Source organism: Stomoxys calcitrans, chromosome 3 (assembly GCF_963082655.1).
Source record: "Stomoxys calcitrans chromosome 3, idStoCalc2.1, whole genome shotgun sequence".
NCBI lineage: Eukaryota > Metazoa > Arthropoda > Insecta > Diptera > Muscidae > Stomoxys > Stomoxys calcitrans.
This window is the reverse complement of record NC_081554.1, coordinates 52,241,965-52,261,993: the sequence shown is the minus strand read 5'-3', so window position 1 is coordinate 52,261,993 and position 20,029 is coordinate 52,241,965. Positions and strand designations below refer to the sequence as shown.

Genomic DNA, 20,029 nt, shown 5'->3' with positions numbered 1-20,029 from the left:
TATATCAAAATAATCTTAAAGAAACTTGCACAAAAAAACGTTAAAATTTTGAAGGAAAATATTTAAAAGTGACTGTTAGTTTGAATGTGATTTGGATTTTTAAAGTTTTTTTTATTGCATACACATTGAACGACCACCAAACACCACAAAGTGACAGTATAACTGCATTTGCATTTCTCTTGCATTATGCTCTCTTATTTTGCCTGTATGGCAAAGAGTATAGAGAATGTTGTTTATTTTTATCTCTTAAGAGGAGTATTTCTAAATGGAGTATTTTTTAAAATGAGACCTAGAGCTTTAAATTTCTAATTAAATTCTAAAATTTTGTTAAAATATTCTAAAATTTTGTTAAAAATTCTAAAATTTTGTTAAAAAATTCTAAAATTTTTTAAAAAATTCTAAGACTGTATTAAAATTCTGGAATTTTATTCAAAATTATTTTAGAATTTTGAAAAATGTTTTTTAAGAATTTTTAAAAATTATAAATTTTTGGTAAAAAATCCATAAAATTTGTTGAAAATAAAAAAAAAAATCATTAAAAATTCTAAAATTTTTTCAAAATTCAAATATTATAATACTAGCATCCCGGTGGTCCGCTTCGCTGCCAATATTGGTACCAAATGGTGCCAATATTGGTACCAAAATTTACGAATTGTAAAAAGATCATAATCATCATCACATTTTTCCTAGTTGTTGCTACATGCCAAGTTGCAGACCTATAGCGTCATCTATAAAAAAAAGTACCAAATGGTACCAATTTTAGCACCAAAATGTACCAATTTTGAAAAGATCATTTAGTCACCCATCATATAATTCAAAGTTTACCTGCATGCCAAATTTCAGACCTTTAGCTCCATCTGTAAAGAAAATACCAAAGTACAAAGAAAGTAACCAAGCCACACCTTATTTTTTCGAGACGCCCTTTTATATGATAAGAACATAATTCTAGCCCTTTTCATTCGCGCTGGGTAAATATGTACAATTTCGTACTTTTTAGTACCTAAACGTACGAATAGCACCAAATACGTGACGCTCTTTAATTTGATAAGAACATAATTCTAGCCCTTTCCGTTCGCGCTGGGCAAATATGTACCATTTCGTACTTTTTAGTACCTAAACGTACAAATAGAAAAAAATTCAGCCTTATCCCGTGCCTAGGACCCAAGATTAACATTCGTGCAAAATTCCATGATTACTGAAATCCTAATATTTTATTGCCAAGTTTTTAATTGTATTGACAATTCAAAAAATTTTATTAAAATTTCTTAAATTTTGTTCAAAATTCTAAAATATTAAATAAAATTCTATAACTCTTTTTAAAATAGAATATAAATCACCGAAACGTTTCCACAAGCTCTCAAAGCTTAAAAATGTTGGTACTTAAGGCCGATTGTTTTCGAATGCAAACTAATACAAAAACCACTCATCTTTTGACATTTGCCCTAACACCTTAAGAGAAAATCCGTTAGACTCTATTTTCTCTTGACCTGAGAGAAGAAAATAACATTAGTCGCCTATACACTTGCAAATACACATTTTATACACACTGTATATGTATGTACGTGTAAGTAAAACAATGAATAAGGGGAATGCATATCCGTTTGTGTACTGTATACAAACACCAATGCATTTGTTTGTATGCATAATGTACACATATTAATCTCTATCTCTTAGTTTTTGAAAACCTAAAACCTGATTCTCATCAGAAAATGTATTTACGTTTCATTTAATTTTTACTATAAAGGTCCTTACTTGCGTATTCGTGTGTTTGTATGCATGCTATGGTAGATTTAGCTATTAAGAGTTAAGTTGACTTACGTTATAAGCATGCTGTTGGTGTTCGCTTTTATTGTTGGGAGATGTTGTCTTAGGTCATGGTCTTTTTACCCAGTAAGAATATGTGTATATTTGTAGGAACATCTACTTACCCCTCAACTTAGAGCTTTGGCAAATGCAGTTGTTTTTGTGACACAGTGATGGATCATCGATTAGGTTACGTTGAAGGGCACGTGTCTAGTAATCTCGATCGCCAGCCGCCTTGTTCGTAGACTTTAGGTACCTTGTGTTCGCCTAGGAGAGAAGAAAAAGAGTAAAAATAAAAGTTTAACACAATAAGATGCAAGAAAAAAGAATGAGTAGAGAAAGGAAGGGAATCCAATAATCAAGCACATAACAAAAATGAAAGAAGCCAGTCGGACCATTGACTCTTGGTTTCATAGATGTCTTATGGCTCTCAGAGAAAAATAGCCGTGAGTTGCTGCGAATAGAAATCTGACGTTTTCTTTTGCTTTTTCTTTAGAGAAGTGAGAAGAAGGAACTGAGAGAACATACAAACGTTGAAAACACAATTAGGGCGGGTTTCTCGTAGAAAAAATGAAGTTCGTGTAAGCTAATCGAAACATTAATTTAACGTGGGGATAAACCTGCTGTTAACATATTTGGTTTTCTCGTACACTTTTAAGGTAATTTACAAGATATGACAAAATTGCACACCAATCAACAATTGAAGTGTTCGCGTACTCAGAAATTTGTACTAAAGTTTACGGAAAGTCGTTAGTTTTTTAGTACAAGACAGTGTGAGAGCGAAAAACATTTGGAATGTTTTGTAAATGAAACGTTGCAAATTTCTTTTTGTGGTTCTTTACCTCGCATAAGTATGCGAACACACCATTATATTAAACAAAACACAGCTGTATTTATCGGGACGATTTGTCGCTAACCGGCACCCATTAGAGCTGGCAAACTATCGATAATCCCAACATTCCATATTTTTCGATAGTTTTAATAATAAATATCGATACTATCGTTAATTTCACATCACTTATATTTCAAACCATGGTGAACCAATTGAAGGTGGTCTTATTTGTACAACAACCACAAAGCATATGGTGCAATCCGCCATCTTGTCATCAAGCTGATCGACGTTTCACACCAACACACACAAAGAAATTTCTGTGCGTGCGTATATACCTGTGCGTACATGAGCAGATAATATGCGAGAAAAAAGATAACAGAGAGAATGCAAACAAAAATCTTTCATTTTAATACCGTCAAACCTGGCCGGCTGTTAACAGCTGTTCGCGTGAGACCACCTTTTTAAATCCGCCTTGATTTCATACGAAAATGAGAAGTAAAATTAAGGTGATCGATTTATATAGAAGCAATATCAATGCACAGACCAAATTAACAAAGACCAAATTAGTTGGAAGTCATGAGAGAAATCATTGTACAAAATGTAAGCCTAATCGGATGAAAATTGCGCCCTCTATAGCCGCAATTTATCCTAAAGAATACATTCAGTGTCGGATTGTTTATTTTTGTTTAGTTTTGCAAAAAATTTAATATTTGCGATAGTATCCATTGGAAAAATATCAATCGATATTCAGTCAAAAAATTAAATATCGCTAGTGCCATCGATATTTTGCCAGCACTAGCACCCATCTGCCAGTTAAGGTTTATCGTTATGCTGAGTTTACATGGCACATCTGATGTATGGTCATTGTAATAGTATTTGTGAAAACAAAGGTGTATTCGTAACAGTCATGGCTGAAAAATCAAAATCATTTGATTTTTTTCGATGATGAACGTCTATCGATTACCGTTTACAAGGAAATGTGTAATCATTAATTGACAGATATTGAATTAGTATTGAATCAGTATTAAAAATTAAATAAAATCAAAGAAAGGAAAAAATCGATGCACCGTTTTAGGCAAAAGTTGTAATCAACACGTACACACGATGAGTACGATCATGATGTGCCATGTAAACTCTGCTTTGCGATGAGCAATAAACATATTTTCAGAAAACCAAATTCCTATATCGATTATCGATACGATAAATTGAAACCGGAGAATGAGAAACCCGGCCTTAAATTAACAAAAAAAAGTAAAATGCAAAGCGTAAACTTATTAAAAAAAATTATAATTCAAAAGCAAAAAAGTTACAACAAGTAAGAGCGTGCTAAGTTCGGCCGAGCCGAATCTTATATACCCTCCACCATGAATCGCATTTATCGAGTCCTTTGCGCGGTATCTCCATTCGGTTAAGAATTGCGCCTTGTAGGGGTTCAAGAAGCCAAATCGGTTCATATGGCAGCCATATCAAAACATGGGCCTATATGGCCCATTTACAATCCCAATTGACCTACACTAAAAAGAAGTATTTGTGCAAAATTTCAAGCGCCTAGCTTTACTCTTTCGAAAGTAACCGTGCTTTCGACAGACGGACGGACATTGCTGGATCAACTTAAAATTTCATGACGATTTAGAATATATATCTACTTTAGGAGTCCTGGATGAATATTTCGAGGTGTGACGGAATGACGAAATTAGTACACCACCGTTCTATGGTGAGGGTATAAAATTGGTTTAATTGTGGCTAAATCATCTTTTTTTTCATTCACAACACCTTCAAGTCAGATTTTGTGAATAGAATATCAGTGCTAAGTTGTACAGGTAAGTTATCGATATCACACAATTACAGATCAAAGAACCGATTTATCGTGATTAGCAATATATAGTACAAATAGCACGTTTACATTGAAATTTTTATGATCTGGATTAACCTAAATCCAAAAACAAATCCTGTCCATTTACATGCGAATACATGAATGGGCATATCACACACATCCATACACAATTCTTGAAACAGTGGCGTATTTTGGTACTTTTATCGATTATTCAGCCATGAAATCGGGTTTATTTGGGATTTGAAAATAAATCCTTTTTTGTATGGTAAAACCTGCCAATGAACACAGTATTTAGCACTAAAATCACGGAAAGACCATAAACCTGGATTTAGTGGCTAATGTTAACGTAGTTTTGAATAAAACAACAATCGTATGCCATGGCCACAATTAACATCATACCCCCAATATAACCTGAATATCGTTATCGTTGAAAAACTAAAATCGATTATTTCCCAAAATTAAATCGACTTCAAAACATACGGTTTTGACAGCTCGCTTTTCTTGTTTTCGCTTTTCGGTCAGATCGAACATCAGTCGTGCGTGCCTGCCGTAATTCCAATAGAAAGAAATCGCAACATTTATTACAGAAAACATGGCCTCTATATTGAGAACCGGCAAATTCCTGCGATATTTTGCGGGCTTCACGCGAAATGTGGTTGTGAATACGGTGCGTGAGCCCGAAAGCGGTTCCCTGTTGCAAAACACCTCATGCATGTGCACACAATTCCATAAGTAAGTATACCCAATGAGCAATGAGGGGTGCGAAACCCGGTGTTGTAAAGCTTATGCAATAGAACAAAAGAATGTTGAAATAAAAACTCAAGTTTTTGAAAGAAATTTGTTATTTCATTACAAAATTATTAAAGTACGACTTTGACTCATACAGATTTAAAAAAAAATTTCCTAGTTCTTGTGATTTTATGAAGTAGCCTCTATGGGGGATGCAATCCAATGACATAACCTCAAATCATAACTCCTTTAAATAATTCTATTGTTTCTTTTTTTCTTATATTAACAGTGGCTTTGCCAATGGTGCTGCTGCACCCAAAGCCGATCTTAGTTTGGATAAGCAGATCAAGCGTATTGACAATGATGTACGACGCATGGGTCGAATATCGCGTCGCGACATTGAAGATGTTATGGAGGAGATACGCCTACAACGTTCCGCTACTAGTTCTCAGTCTTTGTTGGTGATTAGATGTTGCGGCAATCTGGTGCCAGAAGAAATGCCTGAAGTTCGCACAGCATTGGTGCAGGAAATATGGAAAACATTGAATACCTTAAATGTTCCCATGGATATATCACACTACAATGCCCTGCTACGAGTGTATTTGGAAAATGAACATCAGTTTTCACCCACCGATTTTCTGGCCGAAATCGAATCCAAGTCCATAGAGCCAAATCGTGTGACATATCAGCGTCTAATTGCACGTTATTGTCAGCAGGGTGACATTGATGGAGCCACAAGAATTTTGGAGTACATGAGAGCTAAGAATTTATCTGTGAACGAGGCTGTATTCAATTCCTTGATTTTGGGACATTCTCAGGTGAGTAAAAGGTTTATTACTAGTTTATGGTCTTGGCAAGCCTTTGGCACAATGTTCTATGTTGACCTAATATGTTAGGAAAGTGGTCTGCCAACACATTTTCCCTTTGGACACAGTATCAAATTGAAAGCGTCATTTCTTTAAAAAGGTAGATAGCTGCCAATGCGCCAGATGTGTGTCCCAATTGTAACCAGAAACAATGCTATACACGTTACCTGTTCAGCCAGTTTTACATGAAGTTGCAAAGTTCCCAGATATGAATATCTAACTGAACTTAGATAACAAATTAGAGATAGAGCTACAATACACTTTTGCAACAACAAAATTTTCATCACAGCCCCCTGTTCATGGAGGCCTTCGAGTCCGATCTTTTAAACTCAACGAGTGGGTAGATCGTGAGCTGTATAGCAGATTAGTGTAGACAGTCAATAATAGATCTTAGAAACACGGGATTACAACCCGAATTCGACCTTCATACATATCGAAGGCTTGTAGATTTAAACTGAGAGTTCCCTAGTTTGAAGTTCGCTCCCGATTTTGTTTCACCTCTTCCTCTAAACTTATTGCTGGTGTGGAGATAATATATTATGCATATAACTGCTCCTCCTTGGCAATGATTAATAAGTGCATCATTGACCATTATGTTCACTAATTGATGAAAAAAAATCTTCCTGGAGCTAGAAGTCAAAGTTGATGGAAAAGTTGTTTGGTTGTAAATTATACGTAAACCTTAGGAGAAACTGTCGACCGACATACAACTGCAAGGTAACAAACAGAAAACAAAGATTCTGAGTACTTGGAGTATACTGCTAAACTACATATCAAACGACTGATCGAGCGTTATCAAGGGAGCGAGCAAAACCCAATCTACAGGTTCCCCGTAGATTTGTCGAATTGCGGCTTTAAGAGCAATCACGGGCTGGCTTGAGAGTGAGAAGAAGAACACAAAAGAGATCCACCATAGTGCGGTGAAAGACAGTATAAAGAAAATAAATGAAAAACCCAAAGCGTAGGATAAAAATGAAAGATAAAACGACCCAGGCTGGCTGAAGAAGATTTCTTGCTTATCGATGAGAAGGAGATTTGTTCATTCAACCGGCTTAGATCCTACAAATGTCCCGACATCTTCGATACCCCCTGTCGAGTTTATTTTCCGAGTTCACTTAAGTGATACTCTGTCCCTCCAAAAAGTCAAACACATGCCCTGGCCAAACTGTTCCTTTTTCCCGGTCATCGTCGAAAGCTTCTTTCCTACTAAAGAGCTCGTACAGTTGGGTATTTTTAGAGATTCATTAGCCAGATTTAGCATTTACCACCGTTCCATTCTTGACCTACTCGTTTGCTGCCTCATTCCCTACCACCCCTTGATGGCCCAATATCCAACAAAGCCCAATAGCATTCTGATAGTTTGAAGATATTCTTTGTAACTCTTTACCAGTCTTGGCCTCACATGTTTCGACTGTTCACGTATATAGTGATATTTTGATCATTCAGCCGTTTCTGCATCGAATTCGACTCACGGGATGCGAAGGTCTCCGCTTGAAACATCCTGTTTCTAGAAAATCAATGTACCAAGGAGCTCAACACGAGAGGATTCATTGACCCAGCAAAGCCCGATAGCCTTCGCTGATGCTCTTGACATTTTTTCACTTAGCACAACCCGACACCAGAGCCTTCAGCGCGCCCTGACTATCGTGATATTCCTATCCTGAAAGACGCAACACACGTCCAAAAGCCTACATAACTTTGTAATTCCAAGGAATTCAATGTAGTCTCCTGCCCCGGAGCCCCCATCCAAATTAGGTCATTGTTGTTGTTGTAGCAGTGTGTTGTAGGTTTCATTGATTGGTCCGGGTCCCAGCTAAACCCGATAGTCTTCCCCATAGCCTTCGCAGATGCTCTTGACATTTCTTCACTTAGCACAACCCGACACCATGGAAAAGGCGGAGTACCGCCAGCTCTGAGATGCCTTTCCTAGAAAACAACATCCACCACGTCATTTAGAAAGGACGCCACTGGTATAAATCCATCGCGTCGCATACAACCTGCCGCCATGTTCCATTGCCAACTCCCATTAGAAATTAGCCCTCAAATCCTTATAGAATTGCAGTAGAAGTAGGGCTCATTGCCCCATTCTGATGCTTTCCTCGACATGTTTCCGGCTTAGTTTCTGGAGAAGAATCACGCCAATGTACTTGGCCTCCAGAGGAACGTTACCCCATTCAAGAGGCGTCTCTTTAGAACGTCCATATTTCTGCTGGTGGTCAATGAAAAGTCTGTTTCCACTCGCCCATCCATACAGTCTTCTCAACACCCCATGAACGAGGTCCGTAATAGTGAAGAGGAAACGACCACCCATCATAATGGTGGCTTAATCCACGTAGGCAACGACCCCTCCCACTCGAAAGACCCCAGAATCCCAATGATAACCAAAGGCGACAAAGAAGGACAAAACCCCATTTTGGAGTTTCTCTGGTCACAATCTTCCTAATCCGACCCTACAGCATCGTATCAACCTATTGTATCAAAAGAGGGAGGTCCTGCCCGCGTCCATATATGGACTCCAATTTCTAGTTATTAAAAATCTTTGCCATGTGCAACAAGCCCACCAAATTAAAGTTGTCCACACCCAAATTCCCTTCGATGTAGCCAACCTCATCATGAAGAGCACTCACAACCGACCTACTTTTGTTGTTGTTGTTGTAACCACATTCGTATATGAAAATGACGATCCTCGTCAAGCTCCTGTAGTTTATCAAGCTCCTTTCAGTTGTAGTTGAGCAAGCTCCGTCCAGGGAACGATCGCCGCGGAAACATGGAGGCCATAGGTTATTTAAAAGCGCCAAAAACTCGCCTTTTCGTATCGAGTATCATAGGCACTCAGTTTTTAAGCATGAGCCGATACCCCCCGGCTCTCACTGAGACTCTCCGCTCGATACCGCTGATTGTCCGCGACTGCCGTTGCATCTACTCCGTATGGTGCATTCCTCTATCCGCAACCTGTGGTCGCACCCTGTAGCTCCCAGTTAAGCCTCTATAACAGCTGTGAGCGCCACACAGATCAGACCTCAAAGTTCCAGCCGGGACTTTTTCACACAGAACAAAAAAAATCCCAAGACGGAAATCACAGGTTGTCCTGTGACCTGTAGCCCGGCCATGTTTTTTAAGTCATTTATTTTATTTTTTTTAGCTTTTAAAAAGTAAATTGAAAAAATTCTAAAAAATTCTTATTGTTGTCACAAAAAGTTGTAATATTTTATCATAATTTTTTAACTTTCCTGTTTTCTTCCCTTAGGCTGGTGATATGGAATCTGCCAAAGGCATTTTGACTGTTATGAAACAAGCCGGCTTAGAACCCAGCGCAGAAACTTTTACCACTCTTCTGTGTTGTTATGGCAAACATGGTGATATGGACAGCATTAATGCAACTCTAGCGGAGTGTGAGAAAAATGAAATACTTTTGCTCGACAAAGACATACTGGACATTATCTATAACCTAACTGTCAATGGCCATGGTGACAAAATTGATGGACTTTTGAGCAAATTCCATTTCTCGACTGGCTTCAATCAGGATTGTGTCAACACAATTTTAAGATTAACCAATAATGGCTATGAAGATGTTTGTCTCAAGTTGTTGCGCATAATGCCTCGAGGTAATCGTCCCGATGGCCAACCTGTTGATGTGGGAGTCTTCTTTATACGCCAACTGGTAAAGGCAAATCGACCAGTGGAGAAAATTTTATCCATATGCAAAACTTTGCAAGATGAAGGTAAGTAAGGAAGTGCATTTCCAAAAATTAAATAAGATTAAAATACTTTGCCATCTTCACTCAAGGTTTGAATGGCAAAGCCCTTTTAACAGCTACCGAAGCAGGCCTTACTCAAGGTTTGGTTAACAGCACCTTGCCTTTGTTGACTGAAATGAAGAATGCTGGCCTGCCTATAAGACAACACTACTTCTGGCCCCTCATCTGTTCCGTGGAGTCCAATCAAATTGTGGGCATACTACGCAAAATGCAAGAAGAATTCCATATGACCCCCAATGCCGAAACCCTAAGAGACTATGTTATTCCACATCTCAAGGAGAAAAACATGGATAAAATCATCACACTGCTGCGAGATGTTGGTGTGGCAAATGGCACAGCCGCAGCGGCTGCTTGTTGTGTTGCCTTAAACAACAATCAAATAAAGGAGGCAGCTGCGATCATGGAAAACTACAATGCCATTTATAATATACAAACTTTCCGCCAACCTTTGGTGCAAGCTTTTGGCAAGGTGCAAAACTATGAGGCATTTGTAAAATGTGTGCGTCAATTATATGAAAGTGAACAGAAGAAAGCTGCATCAGCAAATGCAGCCACAAAGTCCGAACAAGCAAATGAACAGCAAGCAGAAACCGCGGAGGCAACTGAAGCAGCTGAAGAAGCAGAAACGGTGTCCAACAACAAAGACGCCAGGGATATTGTGGGCGATTTAATTATCGACGTAGCCTCATATTTCCGCACAGATCGCATCAATGTCTTGGAAAGACTTCTACCCAAATTGGTACAACAAGGTTTTACCATCAGCAATCAAAATGCCGAAAAACTTTCCGATAAACTTGGCTCAGAAATGACACCAAAAATATCCGAATTTTTGGGTAAATTATCATCTGGCGAATTGGAATTGGTGCCCTTAAAGAATTCTCCCAAAAAACGTAGTCTTGACTCTCTGACAGTGGATGAGCTAGAGCGTTTTATTGCCAATGTTGAGGCCAAGGGTGAAAATGCCAATCATTTGAAACGTCAACTACTCAATGCCTGCTTCCGTGCAAAAAATATTGAGAAAACTTCGGAGGTCATGGAGCGCCTGGAAAACGCGAAATTTGCCGTTGGCTCTGGCGTCTATGCTCAATTAATTGATTTATACAATCACCATGGACGTGTGTCAGAGGCCATAGGCACCTTTGAAAAAATCAAAACCAAGGATCCCGAATTCCGCTTGGACAATTTGAAATCAATTAGCATTGTAGAGGGTTTGCTGAAAGAGGAACGCTTCGAGGAGGCCCTCAAGTTCTTGGAGGAAAACAAAAAGCCTCAAGTTATGGGAGAGGGAGAGAATAACTACAATAATGCCTCAAAAGTTTGGCGCATTTTGAATGCTTTGGCTGAGCAGGGTAATGCGGAAAAATTGAAAAAATTATTCGATGCCTTTGTGCAGGGTAACTTTATTTTGCCCACAAATGTTATACTGGGACCTTTGATTAAGGTGAGTTCATACAAGTTTTATATCCACCACCATAGTCATAATCTAGTCATTCTAAAGAATATATATCGGGATTTCCAATAAACACTTGACAACTTTTTTTTAAAGACAACCGAAACCATTTGAGACATTAAAAAAATTTTTTTATCTGCTTGAAGTACAATCCCGGCACGGGCTGGAACATTGATGTCCGTTCTGACAGCAATGAAGTATCAGGAGAATCTTAGCTGCGAGCTACCGGGTGCGTCCTGAGCTTTTCCAGCGTCGTCGGCTTGTTGGCATAGACCAATGACTCGACTTGAGCCCCAAAGAAAATAGTCTAGAGACTTCAAATCGCACGAACGAGGCGGCCAATAGACTGGGACATTTTATGAGATAACACTTACTTTTCAATACATTGAGGCTCGTGACACCGCCCTGTTGAAACCACGTGTCCTGCAGGTCCATATCTTCCAATTCAGCCCAACAATAATCAGTGGCTTTGGTGCGGTGGTCCATTCACTGTAATATGACGATTGACATCGTCGACGAAGAAGTATGGGCCAATGACGCCGCCGGCATGTAAACCGCACCAAACAGTTATTTTTTATAGAATACGTGTTGATTCGTGAGTCATATGTGGATTTTTACCTGACACATGTTTTGCCCATTGACGAACCCATTAAGCCAAAAATGAGTTTCGTCACTGAAGATAATTAACACAAATTAAAAGTTGTCAAGTCCCTATTGGAGAACCCTTTACTAAGGATCCGAAAGTCCTAGATGGAATTCTGAGAGACGGCGGAGCCTGAGCTCTGAAGCGCTTCAGCTATTGGTTGCAACGCACTTTGCTGGTTGCTCATATTTAACCGGATGTTCGGTGTACCCGTATGGTATCCAACACAGTACCGAGTCACGGGGGAATGTAGTCAGGGCAGTGAATTCGTTTGAACCCTACAACTTTAGCAGAGCCATATGTTTATTTTTCATCTTGACACCATTCTACCCAAAGACTATGTACCAATGATTTTCTAATCTTTCGTCCGAAAGACCCTGGAAAGGCTAAGTGACACTTATATTAGGGTCCGTCTCCGCAACCTGTGGACGCGCTCAGTAGCTCCCAGATGAGCTTCTTGTGATAACGAAGAACTCCACACAGATCGAAGCTCAAAGTTCCAGTCTGTGTGATGCTCATAGTTATCCCGTGCCGGGACTCCTAGAGATGATTTTTAGTGGCTTCGTTTTGCTGGACTACTTGCCGCCCAGGTGATGGGAGGAAAGGATGGTGTTTATCACGAAGCCGTGGAAAACATATAAATCAACAGTTTCTCATCCTACGTCTGACAGATCCTGGAGGGACCCGTTCGACTCTTCACTGGTATGCAGGTGTCACCATGTTTACATGTTTGGTTATAGTTACATCGGAGGGAATCGGTTGTGGGCGACTTCACTTTAGCCGACTTCGGTTGATATGATGTTGAAAGGTCGGATTTTCAACGAATCACTGGCGGAGAGCTTGATTAGGAAGATTGTGACTAGAGGAAATCCACAAGGACAGGTTTTATGGCCTCTTCCTTATACGGCTTTTGGTTATCAATGGGATTCAGACGTATTTCGAAAGGGAGGGGGTGAAGATCGTTGCCTACGCTGTTGACGTCGATTCCTCTCTGCTACTACGCACCTCATTCAGAAGGCGTTAAGGTTATCAATGGAATCCAGAGGTATTTCGAAAGGAAGGGGGTGAAGATCGTTGCCTACGCGGTTGACGTCGACATCGTGGTGTGTCGCCTCTGCTATTATGCACCTTATTCAGAAGGCGTTAAGGAAGATATCGGCACGACAAGAGAGAGCCAACAGGCTATAGTCCCCAAAAATAATGTGCTGGTGTTTTCTTTGGCAGGAGACGAAAACTGCGGGATTTCAGAGGACCTGTTCTTTATGGAGTTGAGCTGCAAGTCTCTCCGTAGGCCAGGTACCTGGGTGTTATTCTTGATAAGAGACTAAACTGAAGAAGAATCTTCAAGAAAAAAGTCAAAAGTGGACCGAATGGGTTCTACTTCTCTCCCAACTCGAAGGGAAGGACTTGGAGTCTTAGGCCAGGGATGGCATACTGGATATTTATGATGATTGATCGACCGATTCTCACCTGTTGAAGTCTGGTGTGGCGTCTAGCTTTGGACAACGGTTCGTTCTGCAGTATAATCGACAAGGTAATGACAGTCCCAATTTCTATGGCAATGAAAAGAGCTCCAAGGCACTGAATGCAATACTCCATCTTAGGCCTTTGCTACTGTATGAAGGGTGTATGATTACGAAACTTGCCCTTTGTCTGAGAGAGCCAGAAACCAAGCGCTCTTATAACTTTGGGCACTCCCCGGCAGGGGATAGCTGTGAGCACCTCACAGTTTGGAACTTCGAGGTCTGATCTGTGTGGTGCTCATAGCTGTCACGAAAAGCTTAGATGCCAGACACCGGTCGTGTCCACAGGTTTCGGATAGTGGAAAGCTCCATACGGAGCAGATGCAACGGCAGTCGCGGACAATCAGCGGTATCGAGCGAAGAGTCTCAGTTAGAGGCCGGGCTATACCGGCACTAGCATAAATACTGAGGGCCTAAGATGCTTGATATGACAAGGCGAGTTATTGGCGCCATTAAATAACCAATTTGCAGGAACTTGACGAGTATCGCCACCTCCACATGCAAACATGGTTACAACAACAACTCTTCTGTTTAACTAGAGGATGGAGATGCGATAAGCTATATGAGGCATGACCTTTGTTAACAGTTGGATGTAGTTTTTCCGGAGAGGGATCTCCGGACTGAGGATCCTGCGACCTGAAAGGGTGCAGCGAAGTAGGTGAAAGGCTTCTAGACGGGTGTAGCGTTTTACAGGCGGAGGTCTTCGCGGTCTTGAAGGAACTAGAGACGATGTCGATGATAGAGCGATGGCCCTATCAGACTGTCACCATATACGTGGACAGTCAGGCGGCGCTGAAGGCTTTTATGTCAGGTCACGAGAAATCGACAATGACTAGAAGATGCAAGGAGTTTCTTCGAGGGTCCCAAGCCATCAATGTTGGCGGGGAATGAGGCGTCCAAGAAGCAGACCAGGACGTACTTCTGTAGTTGGCGTGATGATGAGAAAGAGTTGGAGATGGTACAACATTTTTTCTGTCACTGCCCCCAATTGCGAGAAGATACAGAAAATGGGTGAACTCTTGGAGTCCTTCCAAGCACTAAGTCTTTTGAAGTTCTGTATAGACCTGAATTGGCAGACTGGACCATATTATCAACAATAAGGCCTACTTCCAGGTCGGCCTGGCTTGGTACATTTTGTCTGGTGCGCAACCTATAGATTCGCCCGTTAGCCCTCATCCGAGCTTTTCATGATAACGATGAACGCTACACAGCTCGGAGCTTAAAGTTTCAACCCATGTGGTGCTCGGAGTTATGCCATTCCCCAAGTATTACAAATGGTCCATATCAATCGAAGGCCACCATAGCGCAGATATTGGCATGTCCGCCTATGATGATGAACACCTGGTTTCGAATTCTGGTGAGGACATCAGAAAAAAAATTTCAGCGGTGCTCATCCTCTCCGAATACTGGCGACATTTCTATGTTTATAGGCTAACTAATTTTCCCCATTTTTTTCAGGTACATTTGGTAAATGACAACATACCCAAGGCCATAGAAGCCTTTGAGAAAATCTGTGAAGAATACAAATCAACACCCTGGAAAAATGAATTGGCCCGAAGACTGATACAAGCCGAAGATGCAGCCAATTTGCAAAGGGTTACCGATCTAAGCACCAACATACATGGCGAAATAAACAGTCTTTATGATCTGGTGTTCTCCTTTGTCGAGTGTGGACGTGTCAGACAGGCCCGCAAGATATTGGAAACACCCGGCTTGCGCACCCGTCCCCATCGCATTGATAGCGCCTGTGACCGTTACCGCAGTGAGGGCATGGTGGAGCCCTTAGAGGGTTTGGTGGAGGCCACACGTGACCTAAGTCACATAGATCGCAACAAAATTTATTACAGCTTGCTGTTGAGTTATTGCAAAACTGAAGACACCGATAAGGCTTTGGGTTTGTGGACTAAAATGCAAGAGGAAAACATTACACCCAACGATGAGTTCCTTAACAAATTGGCTGAATTGTTAGAGTCAAAGAACCTGCCAGTGCCATTTGTAGTGGAGACAAAGCAAGCGGCGCGTAAAAACAAAATTGCTGCCGTGGCCAAGGCTGCTGAGGCGTCTGTAAAGAAACCTGCAACACCTGCTGCAACTACAGCAGACACAAAACCCCCTAAACCCTCAGCGCCAACTGCTGAGTCTAAAGCTCCCTCTTCACTTTCAGTTTTCCGCAAAGCTTTGAAAAATAACGATTTGGATGCAGCGCTGGAAGCCCGCAATCAAATGAAACCCTTCGAACAGCCTTCCATATTGGACAATTCTCATTTAATTGAATTGCTGGTAAGAGCTGGCCGCTTGAGTGAAGCTACCAAATATGTCAACGAACTGTTGGCCGCAAAACTATATCCCATGCCCAAAGTTTTCAAATTCTACTTGAATCGCATCGCAAACAGTGGCGACTTGGAGACCATGCAAAGCATAGGCCAACAGTTGAGCGAAGAGCAGAAGCGTATCGTTTCATTTGATAACCGCTATTGTCATGCCAATATTGTGGCTGGCAAGGGGGAGCAATATTTCAAGAAGCTAAGTGATGATATTGCTGCAGCCAAAACCGAAGAAGAAGTTAACAAATTGGCCGAAACATTCCCCAGAGGAGGAGCCTTAGGAATTTTAGACAAACATCCTGAAATGGTGGAACAATGTAAGTTATTGCTGTTGTAGAGTTGCCAAGATGCCATACTAAAACTTCATTTTCTTAATTCTTTTAGTCCAAAAATTGGCCGAAGACTATGCCAAACACAACCAATTGGGACCCATGAATATCCTATGGATTCATCATGTTTCCAAGGGCAACGATGCTTTATCCAAATCTATTTGGGACAAGTATTTATCCAGTGCGCCACGTCTTATGTTCCAACGTGTCTTGCAGACAGCCCGTGATCAAAACGATGACAAAATGGCCCAGAATGTCATTAGCCAATTGCGTGAATCCAAAATCTCCGAAGGAGCCATTGGCAATGCCTACTCCTGCCTCATCGATATTCAAACCTCAAAAGGCAATTCGGAAAAAGCTTTGGAGACCCTTAAGACCGCCGTGAAAGATGTCAGCTTGGAGCACATAAATCGCACCGCTCTGCAACGACTGAAAACCGCCTTAGAAAGTGAACAGAAGCAATTCCCCTATACCATACCTGACAAGAAGGTGGGCGGTAAATCGATTTCTTCTTCATCCTCTTCGTCAAGTAGTGACGATGATGTTACGCCCAAACGACCCGAAACTAGACCGACTAAACCATCTCAAAAGGATGCTTAATTGCTTTAATTATTCTCTTTTTTTAATTTAGTTTTAATTTATACCTCTTACGTTCGTATTAAATGTATTCTTTATTCATTATCACAATATGAAACCATGATAACTATTAAGAATTGTTTTCTGTTATTGAAAAAGATTATAAATAATAATAATAATTAACTTCAACGTGATACGTTAAACGTGTGATACAAATTGCGGAAAAATCTATAGGTAGGTAATTCAAGAACGATAGGAAGTTCGAGTTGGGACATAAACCCCGGAGCAGCCGTTTTATGGGGTTAACGTCTCATTGTTAACTGTTCTTTTCTTGAAGGAAACCCCTGACCCTTTTTTCGTAAAGTAACGATGTTTGCTGTGGAGTGTAACCTATGTAACATATGGATTGGGTGCACTTTCGTAGATGCTATAGACTGATTTCGATTCGAAAAAACAATTATACAGACTACGGGGCCTTCTGCCAATGTAGTCAGCTTTGGATTACAAGCTTCGTCGTCTCAGTTTGTTATTTTTGTCGTTTCTAGAACAGCGTCATACCGGAATGCCTGCCCCGGCCATATAATGGAATCCCAGACCCTCTTTCTGTTTCGATTGCCGAAAAGACCTTGCTTCTCAAGGAGTGCCAGCCCGCACACAATGTGTCTGCAACAAAAATTCATAAGGAGCCAGGCGGTCCATACAAAGCCGTTATTGGTGTGAGTTTTTCCACTCAGCCATTGCAGACCCGTACATTTGTCCGGAATGCGAGAGGGTGCCTGGAGAGGAAAGAGTTTGTACCCATAATCCTTTCCGTCTTCTCCCCACAATTGCAGGACTGTGACACAAAATGCGCTGAACCACCTCAAAATCTTTCCCATTATCACACCACCGCCTCTGACTGTGTTCAACGCGGAATCAAAGTCCTGACATTGCAATGAACAGTCAGGATTCCTATCAGTAGGAAATATGGGTATCAAATGATAGGTATTGTCGAGTGGATTACGAATAGGCAAAAACATATCTAAAACTTGGATCCGTGAAGGACCTAAGGGGTCTTGAGAATTTCTAACCCAAGTAACACAGGCAATATGGGTATCAAATGATAGGTACGAAGGAGTAGATTACGACGGGTATGCCCCTCGGGGGCCCAGGAGTCTTTGTCCCAAAAAACGGACTTCTGATTCGTGTGCCTGAGGTCAACCCACATCTACATACCAAATTTCTGCTAAATCGAAGATGCGCCCTGTAAAGTACATTTTTGCCCTGCAGCATCAGCCTACGCCACATTTGAGCTATCGAGGTGGGACGTTTTTATTCCACATATGAACTTGCACAATATTAGGAATATGCAAAAACATATCTAAAACTTGGACCCGGAAAGGACCTAAGGGGTCTTGAGAATTTCTAACCCAGGTAACACAGGCAATATGGGTTTCAAATAGTAGGTACGAAGGAGTAGTTTGCGATAGGTATGCCCCTCGGGGGCCCAGGAGTCTTTGTCCCAAAAAAAGGACTTCTGATTCGTGTACCTGAGGTCAACCCACATCTACATACCAAATTTCTGCTAAATCGAAGATGAGCCCTGTAAAGTGCATTTTTGCCTGCAGCATCAGCCTACGCCACATTTGAGCTAACGAGGTTGGAAGTTTTTATTCCACATGAACAAAACATATCTAAAAATTGGACCCGGGAAGAACCTAAGGGGTCTTGAGAATTTCTAACCAAGGTAACACAGGCAATATGGGTATCAAATGATAGGTACGATGTCCCAAAAACGGACTTCTGATTTGTGTTTCTGGGGTCAATCCATATCTACATACGAAATTTCGGACAAATCGAAGATGCGCCCTGTAACGTGCATTTTTGCACCTGCTGCATCAACCTACGCCACATTTGCGCTATCGAGGTCGGAAGTTTCTATTCCACATATGAACCTACACTCATCAGCGATCCATTACATGCTTGCTCTTCAACAGCCTTATACGCTGCACACCCTTGATGAACTAAGGCCCAGTAATGCTTGATAGCATTCCTACCAACCAATCCCATCTGGCCCAAAGCTAGACTCTTGAGCACATATTGACTGTCCACATATATCGTTATAGAGGCCTCTGTATTGAAATGCCTGATCTGGCCTACTCTGGAGCCCTGAGCGCCGCTTGACTGTACACGTATATCGTGACAGCCGCTCCTAATTCTACAAGGATTTCAGCACGGCGAATGCTACAACAGCCCAGAGTCCTATATGACTCCCTGGAACCTTGAGCTCTGCTTTGTATGTTATTCATCGTTATTGCGGAAAGCCCTCCTAGGGGTAAAAAACCCTTCCCTCCGGGGAGAAGTGGTCCAACCTAAGAAATATGCGTATCAAATGAAAGGTATTGTAGAGTAGATGACGAATATGCTAAAAACATGTTTAAAAATTGGACCGGGGAGGGCATAAGGGGTCTTGAGAATTTCTAGCCTCGGTAACATAGGCAATATGGGAATCAAATGAAAGGCACGATGGAGGAGATTACGATAGGTATGCAAAAAAAAAACCTCCGTAGGTCGGTTCCCTGTCAAATTCTTAGGCATTCGTAATCTACTCGACAATACCTTCCATTTGATACCCATATTGCCTAGGTTGGACCGCTTCCCCCAAGGGGTGTTTTTTGAGACCTAGGGGGCGCCTTTGTCCCAAAAACGGCCTTCAGATTTATGTTCCTGGAATCAACCCACATCTACATAGCAAAATTCAGTGAATGCGGAGGTGCGCCCTATAAAGTGCAGTTGTGCCAGAGCGACATCTTAACTCCTCGCCTTCTTCTTCTGGTGAATAGTACCAACTCTGTCTCACTGGGGTTTTTTGCCAAGCGCATGGGCCATCGCAGCACCCAGACTGCTCATTAATGCACTCTGGACGAGGTCTTTAATAGTAATATAGACATCAAGCGACCCATCCACCCCGGCAAGAGATAGCTGTGAGCACCACATAGGCTGGAACTTTGTGATCCGATCTGTGTGGTGCTCATAGCTGTCACGAGAAGCTTAGACGAACACCTACTTCAATCAGCCTAGGGCATGTGATAGGACTGTCCTCATGCCACTGGACCTATCGAAGACATTCGACGATCAGTCATCCCAAACTATTTGAGGACATCGCCAACACGTCCCTATAGCCAGGCCTGAAACGCTTGGTCGCGAATTATCTGTGTGGTCGCCACTCATTTGCGGAATTTAGGGATAAAAAGTCGAAGCACCCTAGAGTGAAACAGGGAGTTCCCCAAGATGGAGTGATGTCTCCAGCACTTTTTAACGGCCTAGAGATCGTATTATATGCGCACGATTGTACGATCATGGCATCAGGTCCCCCACCCTTT

The 20,029-nt window shown here is 41.3% G+C and overlaps 1 protein-coding gene across 1 annotated transcript; it reads left to right on the top strand.

The window, feature by feature from the left end:
- The first annotated feature begins 4,967 nt into the window (after positions 1–4,967).
- LOC106082458 (leucine-rich PPR motif-containing protein, mitochondrial) lies at positions 4,968–16,861 on the top strand. Its single transcript, XM_013244972.2, has 6 exons — positions 4,968–5,201; positions 5,488–6,016; positions 9,312–9,786; positions 9,852–11,263; positions 14,897–16,079; positions 16,147–16,861. The coding sequence occupies exons 1-6, from the start codon at positions 5,062–5,064 to the stop codon at positions 16,689–16,691; spliced, it is 4,284 nt and encodes a 1,427-aa protein (XP_013100426.2). The 5' UTR covers positions 4,968–5,061; the 3' UTR covers positions 16,692–16,861.
- The last annotated feature ends 3,168 nt before the right edge of the window (positions 16,862–20,029 follow it).

Bases quoted from the DNA above. Each gene is read 5' to 3' on its own strand.
- LOC106082458 (XM_013244972.2), top strand. From the start codon at position 5,062: ATGGCCTCTATATTGAGAACCGGCAAATTCCTGCGATATTTTGCGGGC. The intron at 6,017-9,311 runs GTGAGTAAAAGG...TTCTTCCCTTAG, and splicing joins TGATTTTGGGACATTCTCAG to GCTGGTGATATGGAATCTGC. The intron at 9,787-9,851 runs GTAAGTAAGGAA...TCTTCACTCAAG, and splicing joins CAAAACTTTGCAAGATGAAG to GTTTGAATGGCAAAGCCCTT.